General features: G+C 40.8%; 1 protein-coding gene across 3 annotated transcripts in view; it reads right to left on the reverse strand.

Moving 5' to 3' along the window:
- Window positions 1–17,859, reverse strand: part of EPHA4 (EPH receptor A4) — a 156,408-nt gene that overhangs the window by 29,399 nt on the left and 109,150 nt on the right. For all 3 annotated transcript variants that reach the window (XM_020910759.2, XM_070458698.1, XM_020910760.2), the window contains 3 exons: window positions 6,529–6,653; window positions 5,340–5,499; window positions 4,038–4,149 (listed from right to left, as the gene is read on the reverse strand). In XM_020910759.2, coding sequence (XP_020766418.1) covers window positions 4,038–4,149; window positions 5,340–5,499; window positions 6,529–6,653 — 397 coding nt within the window. The remainder of the gene's footprint in view (window positions 1–4,037; window positions 4,150–5,339; window positions 5,500–6,528; window positions 6,654–17,859) is intronic.

Below are 17,859 nucleotides of genomic sequence, written 5' to 3' on the forward strand. Positions count from 1 at the left end.
ATCAAAGATGCTTATAAAAAATGTAAGTTAATTTCCTCAACATAATGTGGATGGTAAAAACATATAATATGTCTAAGTCAGTGTATTCCGTATAGCAATTTAAATAAATAAAATTTATAAACTTTGAAGTCTGATGCTTTCACTGAGATCCCCAAATGTTTACATTTCCAAGTTGGTCAAAAGGAAAAAGTGGATCCTCTCATTGGAGAAATTAGAGATTAATTCTGATTTGCCTAAAGCTCAGGCTTTTCAGTATAAAGTAAATACAGTGAAATAAAAAACAATTGTTATCATATAGGAAAAAAAAAACTAGCAAGACACTGGCTATGAGACTGAGGACATTTTTTTTTTTTAAATAACAAACTAGCATTTTTCTTTGAGATAATCATAAGGACTGAAATTTTTGTCACTGTGTGGGTCTCTGCTCATTTACATCTTTTTAAAAAATACCTCCCCTGTCATCACAGGAGACATGAGGGTATCGGGAGTCACCTTATCAGCAGCAACATCTCTTGCATCCAAATTGCTATCAACCATCCAGGGCGTCCCTGGTGGCTCAGATGGTAAAGAATCTGTCCGCAATGTAGGAGACCCAGGTTCGATCCCTGGGTCGGGAAGATCCCCTGGAGAAGGGAATGGCTACCCACTCCAGTGCTCTTGCCTGGAGAATTCCATGAACAGAGTATTCTGGCAAGCTATAGTCCATGGGATCACAAAGTGTCAGATCAACTGACACTTTCACTTAGCGTCTGTAGGAGGCAAGAAGCAGCCCCATCCTCCTCCAGACAAGGGTGTTTTATCTGTTCCTTTTCCAGATGGCTGACTGCAGCATGGGTTTTAGGCATACCATTTACCATCTTTCATTTGTACTCTCACTAAAAGCATGGACCAGATTTTGGCCTACACTATACCTGTCTCCCTTCTCCTCACCTGATTTTATTCCATTCAAACATCTACGATCGTGATGACAGAGCACACAGCCTGCATGCAGAGAAGAATCAGCTGAGTGTGCACCGGCCACTGCAAAGCCTGTCAGCTACCTGGCTCCAGGCAGCCTTTCCTTGACAGCTTTATGTCTGACACTAAAGAAGAATCAATAGGAGGCCAAAGGGTTGACATTTCATTTTCTAAAAAGTGATCCATTGAGGACCAATCACCAAGCAGTGTTTATCAGCCTTGGGAAGTGACTTATTTTTTTTTAATGGGGAAGAAGGTACAGGAATCATGGCTGGGTAACTTGACAGGCTCAATTCTCTAAGGTGGGGACTCATAACTGGAAATTCGATCAATCCTGCCTTAAATAATAAAGTGTTCAATAAAAGCAGAAAGGAAATTAAGTCATCAAGCTTGTGATGCTATTTTCTATAGCTAGAGATTTTAATAAACTTGTCTTCCTGAATTACATTTTCATCTGCTTTTCCTTTTTCTTTTTTTGTCAAAGAAGAACATGGTGAAAAAAACCACACTTATAATGAGGTGAACTATTTCTAATTACTCCTGTCTGACTGCTGTATTTAGGGCAACTTAAAATGCAAAAAACAAACAAAGAAAGTCATGCTAAAGGAAATCTAGCTGACAACTAGAGAATTCTCCCAACCAAAATCTTGGTTAAGACTCAAGATGAGACCTGTTGTTCAGTTGCTCAGTCGTGTCTGACTCTTTGCCACCCCATGGACTGCAGCATGCCAGGCTTCTCTGTCCTTCACCATCTCCTGGAATTTGCTCAAACTCATGTCCATTGATTCGGTGATGCTATCCAACCATCTCATCCTCTGTCGTTTCCTTCCTACTTTCTATAAACAAGTGTTATCTCAAGTGGTTCTGAGCATTCTGGGGTGCTGAATTTCAGTTAAGTATTTTTTTGAGGTGGCAGTAATGAACGATTTTATTCCTCCTTTAGACTTTTAAATGTCTTTATTTTCCAATGATGCCAGTAGTTTATATACAATGTAAAAACTTCAAATATAGAAATATGTAATGAAAGTAAAAGGGTTTCCCTGGTGACTTAAACAGTAAAGAATCTGCCTGCAATGCTGGAGACCCAGATTCAATCCCTGGGTCAGGAAGATTCCCCGGAGAAGGGAATGGCAACCCACTCAACATCTTTATTTTCCAATGACAGAAATTTTTATATACACTGTAAAAATTTCAAACGCAGAAATATATAATACCGGAAGCAAATGCCAATGTACTTTCTACATGCTCCTCATCCTGCTCTATCGGCCCTGCTGTAAGACGGATATAGATTAAGGTATGTAGTTTTCATGTGTTTATGAGCCCGGCATGTACAAAGTCATATGGCAATGGACAAGAAAGAGGTCCATCTTGATTGACTTACAAAACCAAAAGCATGGGCAGGAAAGAACTCTGGGAATTTAGATTCTGATCAGGCCAAGGTAAAGCTTCCAAAGTCTAAGGTGTACTATTGTATAGAGGGCAGTGGGCATGTCTAGATGTATGTCTGTATGTGTGTAGTGTATGATGGCAATAGGACTGAATGTGGCAGATTTAACTTCCTCAAGACAAAATTCAGTGCTGTCCTCCAACAGACTTTGCATCAGAAGGAACAAACATAATGACAAATGCAGGTGCCCACACTCAATAAGGAGCTTTTCTATACTATGAGAGTGATGATGATTGAGCTCTATATTCCAGGACATTCTGGAGAGTGAGAATAGATACATGATATTAATAAATACGCATGACAACTCAAACCACCCAGGCAAACGAAGATGTATGGTCATCGTCCTAATTCTAATGTACCACAAAGTGTGAGAAAATCACGGTGGCTGGCCCAGGCCAGTGGAAATAGCCAGAGGCAGTGTTCTGATATCAATGAGCTGGCTGACCAAAGAGGCAGAAAGAGACAGTGCCAACAGACAGTGGCCTGAGGCCAAGCATGGCTGTGCTGGTCCAGTAACAGATCTGCTGCTAAAGCAACAGGGTGATTCTGGACAAGGACTGCAGTTTTCTGAGCATCAGTTTCCCTTTCTGTAACATGAAATGATTTATAATTAAGATGATCATTTTGACATCCTGGGGTCTACATTTCTTCTTAAAAGCCCCACCTTATAAAACAGTTGATGGCATAGGGAGGGTGAAGGTTGGAGAAGGGGAAGATACCCATGCGTGAGACAAAGAAGGTCTACATGTGGACACAACTGAAGACGGGCAGCTGCCCCCCCAAGCCCCTCCCATTCTTCTGGAGGCTCCAGGCAGTGTCAAAAGTAGGTGGAGACGACAAGATAAGAAAAACGGTCAAAAAACAATATGCTGTCAAACTCGTTCCTGTTCTCTTTTCTAGATTGTTCTTCAAGTACCAAGTTAGACTGCAAACTCTCATAGAATAAGTGATTGCTGTTTTAGATCCTTTTCCAAGAACAATGTCACACTCACAAAGTGTTCAAAGGGTACTCTCTGGAAAAGTCGCTGGCTTTCCCGAAGGGAAGATGGAGCATAGTACCTGCTTTCTTGCTTTGGTTACTGTTATCATGAACCAGTATCTTGCTAAACCAGTACTTGTGTGCTGGATTATCTATTTTTGCCTATCAAAACTCTCCTGTCAATAGCTCTTAGAGACAGGTATTTTATTATCCCTATTTCACAAAAAGGAAACAAAGCCTCAGAGAGGTGAAGTAACACAGGTGACAGATGGCAGAACTCAAAGTTGAGGTCCAAGTTTTTCTATGTTTTATTTTGGCCTTTGGCCATCAGTCCAGGCTTAAGAGAGGTATAAATATAACACCTTTACAGCCTAGAGAATCTAGAAAGCTCCCACTGGCCTGCTTTCAGCTTGGTTCCCTGGAATTAGCTGGGTCTTTCTAGGACTCTATGCAGTGAGGGCTGCCACCAGGGTCCAGCCCACAGCTCCAGCAGGGGTGTAGGGAGATCAAAGCAAAGAGAAGCGAGCAAGTTGGCGATGCAAATGTAGTGTTTATGATGCTAATCAAAAGCCTCAGCTTTGTGTGGAGGAGACAAAAGGCTCCCTCAGAAAAACTGGGAAGGGGGTGGGGGCGGTGAGTGGCTTTAGTGCTTACCTCCTGCTGATGACAAAAGCGGCGATGAGAATAACCACCAGCACCACGCTGCCCGAGACGGAGACCAGCAGGACAGTGGAGTTGGCCCCATCTCCGATGATTCTGGAAGGCACTGGCAAAGACAGTTACACAAGCATCACCTTGGGTGAGGTCCCAAGAGTTAGAACTTCTGAGTGTCATAAGTTTCGAGTCTCTGAAACCATTTGAAAGGCTCATGGCCTACTCTGCTCTTCATGAAGTATTCAGGCAACAGCATTTTCTTTCTAAGACATCCTTAATGAGACAAAAATACTCTTTTTATAATTGTATGAAAAACTTCAACCAGAAAACTCTTATGAAAACCTATGGTAAATATTTCCACTCATTCCCTTTTCTTCTTTTCCTTTCTACTCTCAGCCTAAACTCTAACTCAAGGATCTGATGAATTCCTTAGTGAGAAAGACAGTTGGAAATTTCCAAAAGGACAAGTATTTTAAAATGACCCTCTCTCCCCCTACACACACACCAACTAGTAAAAAACCTGCCTATTATTGCCCATCTCAAAAGCCACTTCCTCCTTGAAGCCTTCTAGGATAATCTCAAAGGATGTCAAACCTCTTCAGATTTCATTCTGAATTTTCTCTTTTTTATTCTTATTTTAATTAATAATTTGTGAATAAAATCATTTTCTAGAACTGGTGTAGAGAATTCTGTCCCAGCAGCTTCTTATCTACTAGGCTCAGTTTTGGTTTGTTAATTATGAAGGGGAGTTATCTTATGTAAATTGCTTATTCATAGGTATATGCCCTCTATTAACATTTTGATTCAATCATCCAGTTGGTACAACTCACAATGTTGAAAGATTGATGTAGTTGTCTAGAGGGCCTTAAAAAAATAATAATAATAATAAATGATCTGACTTGTTTTGAACAGATTCCTAGAAATAAACAGGAGAGGGAAAAAAAAAACTTGGTGCCTTCTCTAATCTTCCCAGGGAGAAAACTCCCCAGCTTAATGTAAGATAGTTATGCAAGTGTCAATTAGTCAGTTTGGCAATCCTGTATTTCACAGTTTATAGAAGGTTTAGCACAAGAGAAAAAAAAGATATTTCTCAATCATGTGAAAAAACAGATCACATACTAGTATGAAAAATGGTCTTTTCTAAATACCAAGAGGTGTTCTACGTTACAGATATTTGCTATCTAATTTTAACTAAGAGCTTCTGAAACAAAATGTTTGCCTAACCAAAAATTTTGTACAGTCTCTTAGAGTTCAACAGAATAGGATGGGCAAATCCTATTTTAGAATCTCAGAACTCATTACCTGTGTTGGTTGTGACTTCCAGAGGCTCGCTGAAATCTCCATAGCCAGCTGCTGTCCTGGCTCGGACATGGAAAACATAGGAAGTCAGAGGGTTCAGGCCTTTGATATCTGTGTTCCTGGCGGCCGTCCTGACGATTCGATAGCTTCGTTCATTCTGATCCTACATTACAAGAGGATAAGATGAAGGAAGGTGGCAAAATAAATCCTCCACTTACTCCAGACACAATATTAAAGCAGCTGAGTCAGTCCACTCAGAGGCTGAAAGTAAATGGAGATTGATGAACTCTAAACACTATATTCGGTTCAACATTACAAGTACTATTGTAACTTAGATGTTGAAAGAAATGTGAAGGTCAGGTATGATCGCTATTGACATTGACCATATCCAGATCTTTACCCGTATCTTTTTTTTTTTGAAAAGAACATTAGATGATGGTTGGTGGCTTTACTCACTCCACACCCTGCAATTTAACAGAAATAACAGCTGTAAGAAGGTCCCTTTTCTCTTTTCTATTTTCCATCTAGAAAATGTCAAAAATGTTATAATCTGGTTTCAGTGGTGGAAAAAAAAACCCTGTCCTTTTCCTGCTTTTATTAAGGAAGCCAATAAGTGATTATCTTTAAAAAGGAAAGAGAAGACAATTGTTCATTTTCTCGACAACCTTGAATGCAGATAGCTCTCTTCAGAATTCTATCCTTTAAGAGATGAGTTATTTGTAAAAATAATGTCTTTCTATAACTTTAAGAGGCTGCAGAATGTAATTTTCTTTCCCTGATTTTCTATTAAAAGTCATCAAAATCCACACCTTGATTCTGAATAGCAGTAATCTACTTAAACAGATCATTATTTCAACTTTTATGAGTCACTCTCCCTGATAGAAGGTTTATAGATTAGACCTTGTTAGCTATCTTGACTTTCATGACTAGAAAGAAAAAATACAGTTATATTAGAACATAATGTATTTTTTCTATTTTTTAAGACTAGCAACTTAATGCATAAAATTCACAATTGGACTTGACTGGAAAGCCAATACATTTGGCTTTGAGATTTACTAGTATTCCAGAATTTGTAACTGGCCAAAAGCTATAGAGAAAAAGAGAGGAAGGAAGGAAGGAAGAGGGAAGGAGGGTGAAAAGGAGGAGGGTAGTAGGGAGAAAGGAGAAGAATCTTGTTCATTCAAGTTAATACCTTCTCATAATACTTGACTTCATACTCCAAGATCACCCCATTGGGCCGATCTGGTTCCAGCCAAGCCAGAGCGACGCTGTATCTTGTAACTTCTTTAGCCTGGACCAAAGCAATGGATGAGGGTGCTATTGGGACCAAAAAAAAAAAAAAAAGACAATATCTTACATTAGTGGGAAAAAACTGGTGGCACCAGTCAATGATATCATCTTATCTTTGAAAACTGTGAAGTATTGACTTACCTTCCTCCAGATCCCTATTTCCCTCATCCCCAGTTCAAACACATACCATTTTATGGTTCTCTCCAGTATTTGGTGGGCATGTGATTTGTCTTAGAAAGACAATCTCTAAAGTCAAGTCTAATAAGTCCACAGTCCTACAGTGTCACCTCTACAGGTTCTGGAGCCATTCCTCAGAAAAGCTATAGTAGAGAGGATGCTGGGGTTTCCCTAGTGTCTCAGCAGTAAAGAATTTGCCTGCAATGCTGGAGATGGAAGTTGGATCCCTGAGTTAGGAAGAGACCCTGGAGAAGGAAATAGCAACCCACTCCAGTATTCTTGCCTGGGAAATCCCACTGAAAAAAGAGCCTGGTGGGCTACAGTCCACGGGGTCACAAAGAGTGGGACACGACTGAGCAACTAAACAACAATAGAGAATGTTATCTGCTTGTTTCCTTGGTGGCTCAGGTGGTGAAGAATCTGCCTGCAGTGCAGGAGACCCAGGTTTGAATCCTGCGTCGGGAAGATTCCCTGGTAGCTACCCATTCCAGTATTCTTAACTGGAGAATTCCATGGACAGAGGAGCGTGGCAGGCTACAATCCACAGGATTACAAAGAGTCAAATTCAACTGAGCAACTAACATGATACTGTATTGTATCTGCTTGTTTATTTTCTTGCAAGCCATAAAAGCCTTCAGAAAATCTCCTCTTAAGCTCAGAGGAACTGCATCTCATCCCACCTCCAAAGCAAGGGATGTTGTCTTACTGATCTTTAATTTTATGCAAGCAAGAGACAGTGTAACTCTTCCAAGGGTACTGCAGGGAATGCCAGAAGGCAAATAATTTACATACTTTCCAATATAAATAAAAGTAATGCTTAATTATAGTAAAGAGTTTCCAGTTTGAACATAACCATACAAATAATGAAGAACACAAATAAAGCCACAATAGTCTCAGGACATAGATGGCATTTTCCAACTATTTTACAAGAGTTGAAATACTGCTTTTGCCTGTTGAGAAGAAAACCTTTCCACTAAGAAGGACAAAAAAGCTGTCCTCCACTGGGTGTTTTATCATAGTTGGAGAGAAAAAACAGCTTTGAGATTTATCAACCCATGCTGACTAACCCCTTGCTTCGGCACTGTGGTTGTCACATCTCCAGCCAGTGGTCACCAAGCTCTGCGGTGACTGACAATGGCACAAATGTGCCATCTCCAGGGAAAAGAGGGAGCATTCACAAAATGTGGAATCTCATCTAACAAAGTTGTTCTGCAGAACCAGAGATTAGGGGGTCTTCCTGAATCAAACATATATTTTTTATTCATTCTCAAATTGTGAATATATATGAAAAGAAGCTGCACATGAACTTGGGCAAACTGTGGGAGATGGTAAGGGATAGGGAAGCCCGGCGTCCTACAGTCCATGGGGTTGCGAAGAGTTGGACACAACTTGGTGACTGAACAACAACATGAAAACAAACATCCAAAAATGACCACTGAGGAACCACAGAGCTGTGCTGGGCCATCTTCCTGCCCATCCCTAGTACATGCAACTTCCAAATCTTAACTCAGAGGGAAAAAGAGAGGGAAAGTAAAATAAATGGTCTGCAAGTGGAATGGAGCTGGCTGCAAACCCACCTCACTATATCTGACAGGTTCGCTGGTGGCAAGGGACACAACCAGACCCACCAGAGTGACATGTCACACAAGGGAATCTTCCCGCTAAAGCTCATTCAGCAGAGTACCTCTTGGAGGCGGCCACCTAACAGCCTGGCATCTCTTTTAGAAGTGTCTGGAGATGGTAGTGTGTGTGTGTCACACACACACACACACACACACACACACTCTTCCCTATTTCTTCTTCCCCAATCCATTCCTAAAGCTATTCCAGATTGGATCTCAGGCATAAATACAAATGAAGCTTCGATACAGTGAACACACATGTCCTCCATCAGAGGCAACCCAAGGTTAGTAATGTCAAACTGAGTGAACAGAGTTGCATGCAGCAGACATATGAAAGCCACTCAACATCTGAAGAAAATGAAAACCGGAAATGTGCTCATTAGCTGTATTAAGGTTCCCTGCCCCAACAGACACACACACACACACACACACACACACACACACACACAAACACACACACACACACACACACTCTCTGTCTCTCTCTTCCTTTACTGGTTGACACAGAGCCATTGTTCAGCGCAATGCAAGGAGTGATTTTCTTAAATGTAGAGGCAGCAAGGAGTTTAGGAAGGTTGCCTGGCTGTGAAAAGCCATTTCACTCCAGGTAATAAATATATTGCCTAACAGAGCACTTTAGCATCCACTCCATAAAAAGGGGCTCTTTCAACTCCGATGGTCAGGATGGGGAAATGAAACAGAAAAGCGAGGCTGTTAGAAAGAAAGCAGGAGGGAGGAAAATCATAAAGTTATAATGTGAACTTACGCTCAGAAATGTTCTGGGTCAGAGCCTGACAATCGACAGATTTCTCAGGAAAGAATTGCCTAGCTGCCCTTGGAGTGAATGCACTGATTAACGAAGATGGTTTCTCTCTGGCTGGGTTATCCCTGAACTACCGCATGTGGGAAATGAACCTGATTTCCAATTCGGGAGTTGGAGCGGCAGTGTTCCTGTGCCCATTCAAAGGGAATATGAGCTCCACCGGAGCGCTCACAAAATCTCAGGCAGGCTGTTAACACTATCATCATGTTAACTAATAGAATATTCCTAATGCAGCTCCACTTGGAGAATTCATAGGCAGAAATGTGAAAGTAAAGCGAGAGAGTGTCTGCTGACTCAGCTGTTGTAAAAATGGAGGAAGATGAAAGAGGAAAGAAGAATAAATCGTGTTAATTGACAAAAAATATGATGTTGTGGGGGCTGTAAAGTCTGAATTCTTTCCAAACAGATGTTTTTCAGAAGAGCATTTTTATCAGGCCATGGTGACAAAAGCAACCCACAACCAACTAAGATTGAGAATCAGTCCTAAAACAGGAAAGCGTATAGTAATAGACAGCTTCTCCGGCAAGAAGAATATCAGTTTAGGAAAAACTGGGCTTTGCCACACCGCCACTTTGGAGAGAAGAGGCAACTTGGATGTCCTCCATGTTATAAGCCACATAAGGGTACTTTCCTCGCCTGTCCTAGCCTGCTTCCAATACAGCCTCCAACTCTACATCTGGAAGCCATCACCATGCCTCGTGTGCCTGCCTGCAGCTCGTCTCCCTGGAGGAGGCATTCGGCAATGGCATTTCTCAATCATTTCCCTCTCCCAGTGGTTCTCAAGCACCAGGCTTCTCATGCCACCCATGTAATTGCTGCCACATCCCTCCCTCTGCAGCTTGAACTATGATTCAAGCAACATTTTTCTTAAAAAGACACATATTATCTCTCAAAAGACAACTTTTCACTACAGTTATCACTGGCAATTAATGGCAGGTAACCACAGAAATATAAATAATGCATCCATAACAATATGCAATAATAGTGTAATTAACACAATGTTAAAAAAAAAAAACTACCTACCTGCTCTTGCATCTCTATGCTTTGCCAAAGAAAAAGAGATTAGCCAGTGTTAGAGAAGCATTATGGGTAATCCTGACACCAATTTGGGATTTTGACCTTGGGGAAATCAGAAGAACTGAGAGAGAACTGAAAATTTTCACACAGGGAAACTCAGAACTATACAACATTCCACCTAGGTTTTCCCTAAAAATCATTTCTGATGCTACCATTGGTCAGTTTCCACAAGCTGGTAAACATGGCCAAACTCTACTCAGTTTAGAAGTGTTTCAGCTTCTGAGTCCTAAAACCTCAGAGTTCTGCCCCTTGCTAACAGAATTAGAAGAGGAGATAATAAACTAATAAAGTAATAGCTTGAACGCTTGTCCCAAATACCTGGTTTAATAATAGCTTTGACAAATCAACGCCTTAGTTCAAAAGAAGGCTTCCAATCACACTGGGAATTTTGGTCAACATAAAAAGACCAGGCAGAAAAAAAAGTCCTGCTTGCCTCCCAGTGGGCCAATTTACATCCCCAACCTTAGGAAGGAAGGCAGACTTGGCTCTTCCCCATACCGACTCACCCACTGAGCACAAACTTAAGGGGCACCAGTGAAACAAGGCAAAGATGGAAAAGGGCAAACAAAGCCAAATTAAATACAATCTTTGGTATCCAATTAAGTGCTACCTTATCCTTCTTAACTGAAAAAAAAAAAAAAATGATGGAGAATTTTGTAATAGTCTTACAGAGAAGACAGGCTTCCCCAGTGGTTCAGCTATAAAGAATCCGCCTGCAATGCAGGAGATGCAGGTTCGATCCCTGGGTCAGAGGAGGAAATGGCAATTGACTCCAATATTGTTGCCTGGGAAACCCCATGGACAGAGGACCCTGCTGGGCTACAGTCCATGGGGTCGCAGAGAGTTGGATACAAATAAATATGCACACATACACACACAGAAGGCACTCTTTATTGTCAACCTAGAGAGTCCGTTTTCTAGAACTGAAGAAAGAGTTCCTGCTAACATTCTTATCCAAGTTTCCTCATGGCAATGGGGAGAAGCAAGAGGTGGGGGCTTCCTCATCATACCATGTCCTCAGACATGCCATACACCTGCAGAAGTGTCAGAAGCTGGGAGAAAGCTGAGGGTTGATGTAAGCAGGCTCATTAAAAGAAAAAGGCACGTCTTAGACTAAAAGCATTCCTCTCTACCCACAGACTTCCTTCATATAAAAGATGTTTGCTTTAAGGAAACTCCTGTGCCTCTGGACATAAGCAAGCTTCCTTTAACGGCTAATATTTTGACACAGCACACAACCAGAAGAGCTGGTCATGCTAGTTGACAGTAGTGTAGTTAGAGAATAATGACAGATGGAGGCAAAAATCACAAAGGCAAGAACTCCTAAAGAGTAGTTTCTAAAGAAAGATTTGTGGTCTAATTCAATGAAGCCCTTCATTTTTAAGTTTCTGAAGCAGAATCTTCAATGTCCATTCTCCTGTCTTGAGACAAAGGTATCTGAGACCACCTTTTCCTAGCACTCTCAAGGGGATTTCAGTAGTTTTGAATCCAAAATGTGGCCTCCATTTCTTCTTCTTTTTACTTACAAATCATGCTGATACAGCCATTCAATCCTCGTGCAGTCATTCTACACAAGTCCTGTAAGTCTTTGCTTGTGGAACTTAATTTAAAGTAAACCTAAATTGGCATTTATATTTAAACACTTTAAACACTTGACTAGGTGGTAAGTGGGACAAGAAGCCAGAATGTGGAGGGCAGCATTGTGGATTACAGAGAACCACAGAGGATTTTGATTTAGGCTGGGAGACTGTGGTCAAGATTGATTTGCTGGGCAACAGAGCTGCACCCGTGACTGGAAAATCCGGGAAATCAGCAGCTCCTTGGCTCTGCAGGGCTCATCTAAGGACGTGTGAAATGAGGTGAAGAAGAAAAAGTCTCCTGATCCAGATGAAGTCTTCATTTTACTAATTTGTCGAGGGGAAAAAAAAATTAATGAATTGAAAAAGAATTTTGGATAAAATTCCAGGTTTGAAATTTACTAGCTGCCACCTTGGACAAGTTACTTAAATTTCCTCACCTCTGTTCACCCATTTGTAAAACCCCTTCTTCCCAGATGTAGGCACGTCAGTTCTTAGAAAGTACACCCTATGCACACAAGGCTTATCTTTATATATCCACTATTTAAGATCTTATCTGGCATACAGTGGTGCTCAATAAATTTGTCAAAGGAATAAAAGTGAACTAAATGTTGAAACACATCTAAAAAAAAACCACCTCTTTGTAGCCAGCAAAATATTTTCCAGATATAGTGTATCTGAAGTAAGTTATCCTTAAAACAACTTAATATCTGCACCTGTTTTAGATGACCTTTTCTGGGTTCAGATTTGCTATTTAGGTTAACAAAGATATTGACAATTACAAGTGAAGCAAATGACAATTCTAATTTTAAATAGAGCCTCTGTTTCCTAAGGGGTTTACAACGCTGCTGAACTTTTTTTGAACATACAGGTTGTAAAATGTCATTCAAAAGTAAGTTAACATGAAAACTAGTTTGTGCTACACCTGTTACAGACGGCATTTTGAGAAACTGCTCTTTCCCTGGATGAGGATGTTGACAATCTGTTCGATATTTCTCCTCTGTATCTGGAGGGCATGTGTAAATAGTTTTCCAGACTTCTCATCTACAAAGGTGAGTGGTGTTAAATTCCCTTCAAGTTAGAAACCTAAGTCCAGAAAGAGCCCCAAACAGCCCTCTAGTTTGACAAGACCAGAGTTATCTCCAAAGACACAGTTTGTAGTTCAGTCGCTAAGTCCTGTCTGACTCTTTACAACCCCAAGGACTGTAGCATCCCAGGCTCCTCTGCCCTTCACTATCTCCCAGAGTTTGCTCAAATTCATGACCATTGAGTTGGTGATGCTATCTAACCATCTCATATTCTGCTGTCCCCTTCCCTCTTTGCTTTCAATCTTTTCCAGTATCACGGCCTTTTCCAAGACACACTAGTGCAAGCAAAGTCACCGCCAGGGGCTGCCCTTAGTACTGTATCTATCCTTGAAACCGCAGGGAAAGGACATCTTTGTTGAAGTCAAGGGAACAGAGTGGTGTGCCCTCTGCAGTTAGGGTGGAGGCAGCAAGATTAAGTGTGTGAAAGAGACTGCCTTTCTATGCACCCACTGGAAACAAGGAAAATGGTAGGAAAACACTTTTTAAAGCTGGAGCAACAACCCAAGAGGATCAAAGGAAACTTTCACTGAAGCTTGAGATTGAATGATCTGAGCTTTCCACTAGGAAGCCATGATAAATTCTCTCCCTCCTCAAATAATTCTGTATTCAAAATTTCACATATCCCTGAGAAACTGCCAATGCTTTTGGCATGGAATCTGCCTGGGCCATGTACCTGTGATTGCATTTGGTTTGACAGCAGACCACAGCGCATCTGGGGGTACAGGTGGGTTTTATCTCTGTGTGTGTTTTGGATAAACAGACACAGCATAGATTCCGGGCTCCACCACGACTTTCTAACAGTGGTGCGTCTCACAATGAAGAATTACAGGAGGTGCTTTGATGTCAAACAGAGGTGGCTTCTTTTAGGAAAATGGTAAATTTAACCTTCTTTGGTTCAAAGCTCAGCAGTTCTTTCCGCACCCCACTGATGTGAATGCTGCAATTTTCTTTTATTCACTTCCTCAATGACTTGCCATCAAACACCTACAAGTCATTTTACTGCAGCAGTTTGGTCCTTGTGACACCCAAATAGGATGGAGAAGAGAAAAAGAGACACGGGGGAAAGAACGAGAGGAGGGAGTCACTACAGTCCCTCACTTGTGGGCTGAAAACTGTTTTCAAGGGCCCGCATCACAAGCATTGAATTAAAAACAGTTTGGGGGACCTTGGGTGGGGAAATAGCTGAAACAGACACACTGCATTTCACTATTGGCTCTAATTAGGGCGGGGGAGGAAGGAGTAAGGCAGGAAATAAACAGAAGCAACAAAAAGTCTCCAGCCTGTGTACAGAGACTGGAAACAGCCCTTTATGGACCTTAAGAAACCTACAGTAAAAGATGACAGTGGTTCCCGAAGCCCTTGTCTTGGAGGGAGATGACATCTTAACCTCAGCAGGGTTTTGTTTCCCTCCCCAGGATCTGAATTTAAAGAGGACGTGTTTACTTAATGAGGTCTTTCCCTGATAAGAAAAATAAACCCACAGCTTATACATATCTCTGCTTAATACAAATAGCATATTCAAAATGAATTACTTGGAGCTTAAGGTGGTTTTTGTTCCCTCTTTCTCATTTTAACGCGTCAGCTCTGATTTGCTCTTTATCAAAGGTTGGTGCATTTTAAAATGCTGTCAAGCATCAAAATTAAATGCTTCAGAGCACTAATGATATCTTTGTGATTAAGGGTTTTGCCGTCACAGAGATGCTAAGAACTCGGGTGCTAATATTAATTGCTGTCTTCCACATCTCACTATGGGAAGGAAAGGATTCCTCCTCTGAGTTTTGCACTATACCTATGGTACCAAACACCTCTGAGCAAGTTTTATTTTTTTATATTATACTATAGAAGTTTATAGCACTCAACAGTGCTTAGAGTGCTTTCCTAGACACACTATCTTGTTTGAGCTACATTCAGTCAATCAGCTGGGTTAGTTAGCCCTCTGCTAATCCTTAGGTAAAAATCATTAATGACTGAATCCCTATCCACCCTCCCTTGAACATCACTGATGTTGTAAGAAGTCAGTTCTGCACCCCATAGCTTATAGCTGCTGTATCATTAATAACCACCTAAGCACATTTTCTCATTGTCAAGAATTGAAAAACAAACAAACAGACGAAAGGTATGGAAAAACTTGATTATGCCAAAATTGATACGGAATTATTTTCCTATTCAACAAGAGACATGGAGCCAAATTCTCAATTAAAGTCTTCAGAAGACTGAATTAAATGAAGTTCATTTATATTTAAATATGGAAAGATTAATATTAATTAAGCTTATACTTAAAATGTATGAGGGATGCCCTTTTTTCACATAAAATGATTTGCAAGGTCAGTACACACAGAACCTATTTTAAACAAATAAAATAAAGCAGAGTACAGTAACATTTACCAAAGGATATAACAGACTCATACTTTCAGGGACGGTCAGGATCTGATTCGGGGAAGACTAATGGCACTTTAACTAAGTGATCTAAGAGTAAGACTTTACAAAGTGTTTAACTCAGACTCTACTTATTTCTGTAGAGAAACGAGTAGCAGATTGTCTCAGCAAATTTTTTATAGAGAGTTATTACCCAAATTTTAAATAATGGAATGTGATACAATTCTTAGCTTCACATTAAGTGTTTGCACACAGAAGCTGGAACTTTTCAGGTGGGTGCTAGAAGGATTTCCCTGGTGGCTCAGACAGTAAAGTGTCTGCCTACAATGTGGGAGACCCAGGTTCGATCCCTGGGTTGGGAAGATCCCCTGGAGAAGGAAATGGCAACCCACTCCAGCACTCTTGCCTAGAAAATCCCATGGACGGAGGAGCGTAGTAGGCCCATGGGGTTGCAAAGAGTCGGACACGACTGAGCAACTTCTCTTCAGTGGTAAAGAACCTGCCTACTAATGCAGGTGACAAAAGAATCAAGGAGTTGATCCCTGGGTTGGGAAGATCCCCTGGAGGAGGGCACAGCAACCCACTCTAGCATTCTTGCCTGGGAAATCCCGGACAGAAGAGCCTGGTGGACTACAGTCCAAAGAGTCAAAGAGAGTTAGACATGACTGAAGTGACAGCGCGCACGCACACACACACACACAAATACAGAAGGTGAAGGTCTTCAGATTGGCCTCTGGCTAACTGCTCAAAGATGGGAGCTCCCTTCCAATAAATAACTGTGTCTGGGATGGAGTAGCTAAGACAAGGTCTAAATTTCTTAGACTTCCTCATGTGTAGGATGGTTCATATGTCTGAATTCCGGGCAATGGAGTGTGGGTTGAAGTGGTGACTCCCCTTGGGACCCTCCATCCTCTCTGACCCACCACCTGCCAGTTTCATGTTGGTGCCCAAGTCCATCTCAGAAGTTCCCCATTGACTCTCCCCCTCTTCACCACCAACTGCATGTGACCTGAGTAGGAAAAAATTTTCTACTGTGTTAACCTGCTACCTGACATCTGGGATGACAACAGCCCATTCTGTTTAAGTGGAGCCATTCAGGAAAAAAGGGAGCATTTTCATATACAGATGGTCTGAGATTTATGATAGTTCTGGTTTGATTTATAATTTTTTGACTTTATGATGTTGTGAAAATAATGTGCATTCTGTTGAAACCATACTTTGAATTCTGGATTTTGTTCTTTCCCTGGGCTGGTGGGTGTACTCAAAGAACTGTTCTATTTTTCACTTTCAGTATTCAATATAATTATATGAGTTAATCAACACTTTATTATAAAATAGGCTTTGTGTTAGATGATTTTGCCCAATATAAGTGTTCTGAGAACATTTAAGACCAGCTGAACTACGATATTTGGTATGTTAGGTGTTTTCAATGTATTTTCAGCTTACAATGGGTTAACTGGGGAGAAACCCCACTATAAGTCGAGGAAGAGCTATAATAACATCATACAATAACTACTTAAAATAAAGTATAGGAGTATCATGATCGACAGAAGATGGAGCTGCAGTTGAAAGCTGCCTGAATGGCCTCCCTCTTGGAAACTCCAGCTCCTGGGCACTCACAGTGATAGGAGAGTCATGCATTTGTGAGATATTGGCTGAGTGCTGCCATGGCATCAGCAATGCCAGGAAAAGACTGCAGCTTTGTAGGAATGCAAGACATAAGCACAGCCCCGGGTCTCCTAACAGACTGAATTCTGTAGAATCACGAAATATTAGACTAAAAGATTCACCTGCACTTGCTTTAATATGAAATGGGAAAAGACAGCAGAGTTCTCAAAATGGTTTTGTTTAGTTTTCCTTTTAGAAAAAAAGTTTAATCTGCATTGTATAGTTGATAGCTTACACAGGTAAAGATTTGGGTTACATGAACCAGAGTTAAACACAGAAGAATGGGCATATGAGCAAAAAGATGCTTTTGGTCTCCTCTGTGAGGCACTTAGTTGATAGCTTACACAGGTAAAGATTTGGGTTACATGAACCAGAGTTAAACAGAGAAGAATGGGCATATGAGCAAAAAGATGCTTTTGGTCTCCTCTGTGAGGCACTTTGACATACTCAATATCATTCAATCCTTGCAACTCTCTGAAATCCATAGTTATCATCAGCGCCTTTGATTTTTCTATTTGGAAACTCCTAGAGCACAAAGTAATGAAATGATGCAACCAAAGCTATAAAGGAAGATTTTTAAACCCAAGTCTGCCATACTCAAAAGTATTGTAATCCTCTCTCCCTATCACATGTCTGTAAAAACATACACACAGTATTAGCATTTATGGTGCAACTATTTAATACTATGTGCCAAGCATTGTTTTAAATCTCTTGAATGGATTAACTCATATAATCTCACAAATACCCTCTGAGGCAAGTACTACTATTATTCCCATTTTACAGATTAGAAAAATAAGGTAAAGAGAGTTTGAACAACTTGTTACA

The sequence above is a fragment of the Odocoileus virginianus genome, chromosome 30 (assembly GCF_023699985.2).
Source record: "Odocoileus virginianus isolate 20LAN1187 ecotype Illinois chromosome 30, Ovbor_1.2, whole genome shotgun sequence".
NCBI classification, from domain to species: domain Eukaryota; kingdom Metazoa; phylum Chordata; class Mammalia; order Artiodactyla; family Cervidae; genus Odocoileus; species Odocoileus virginianus.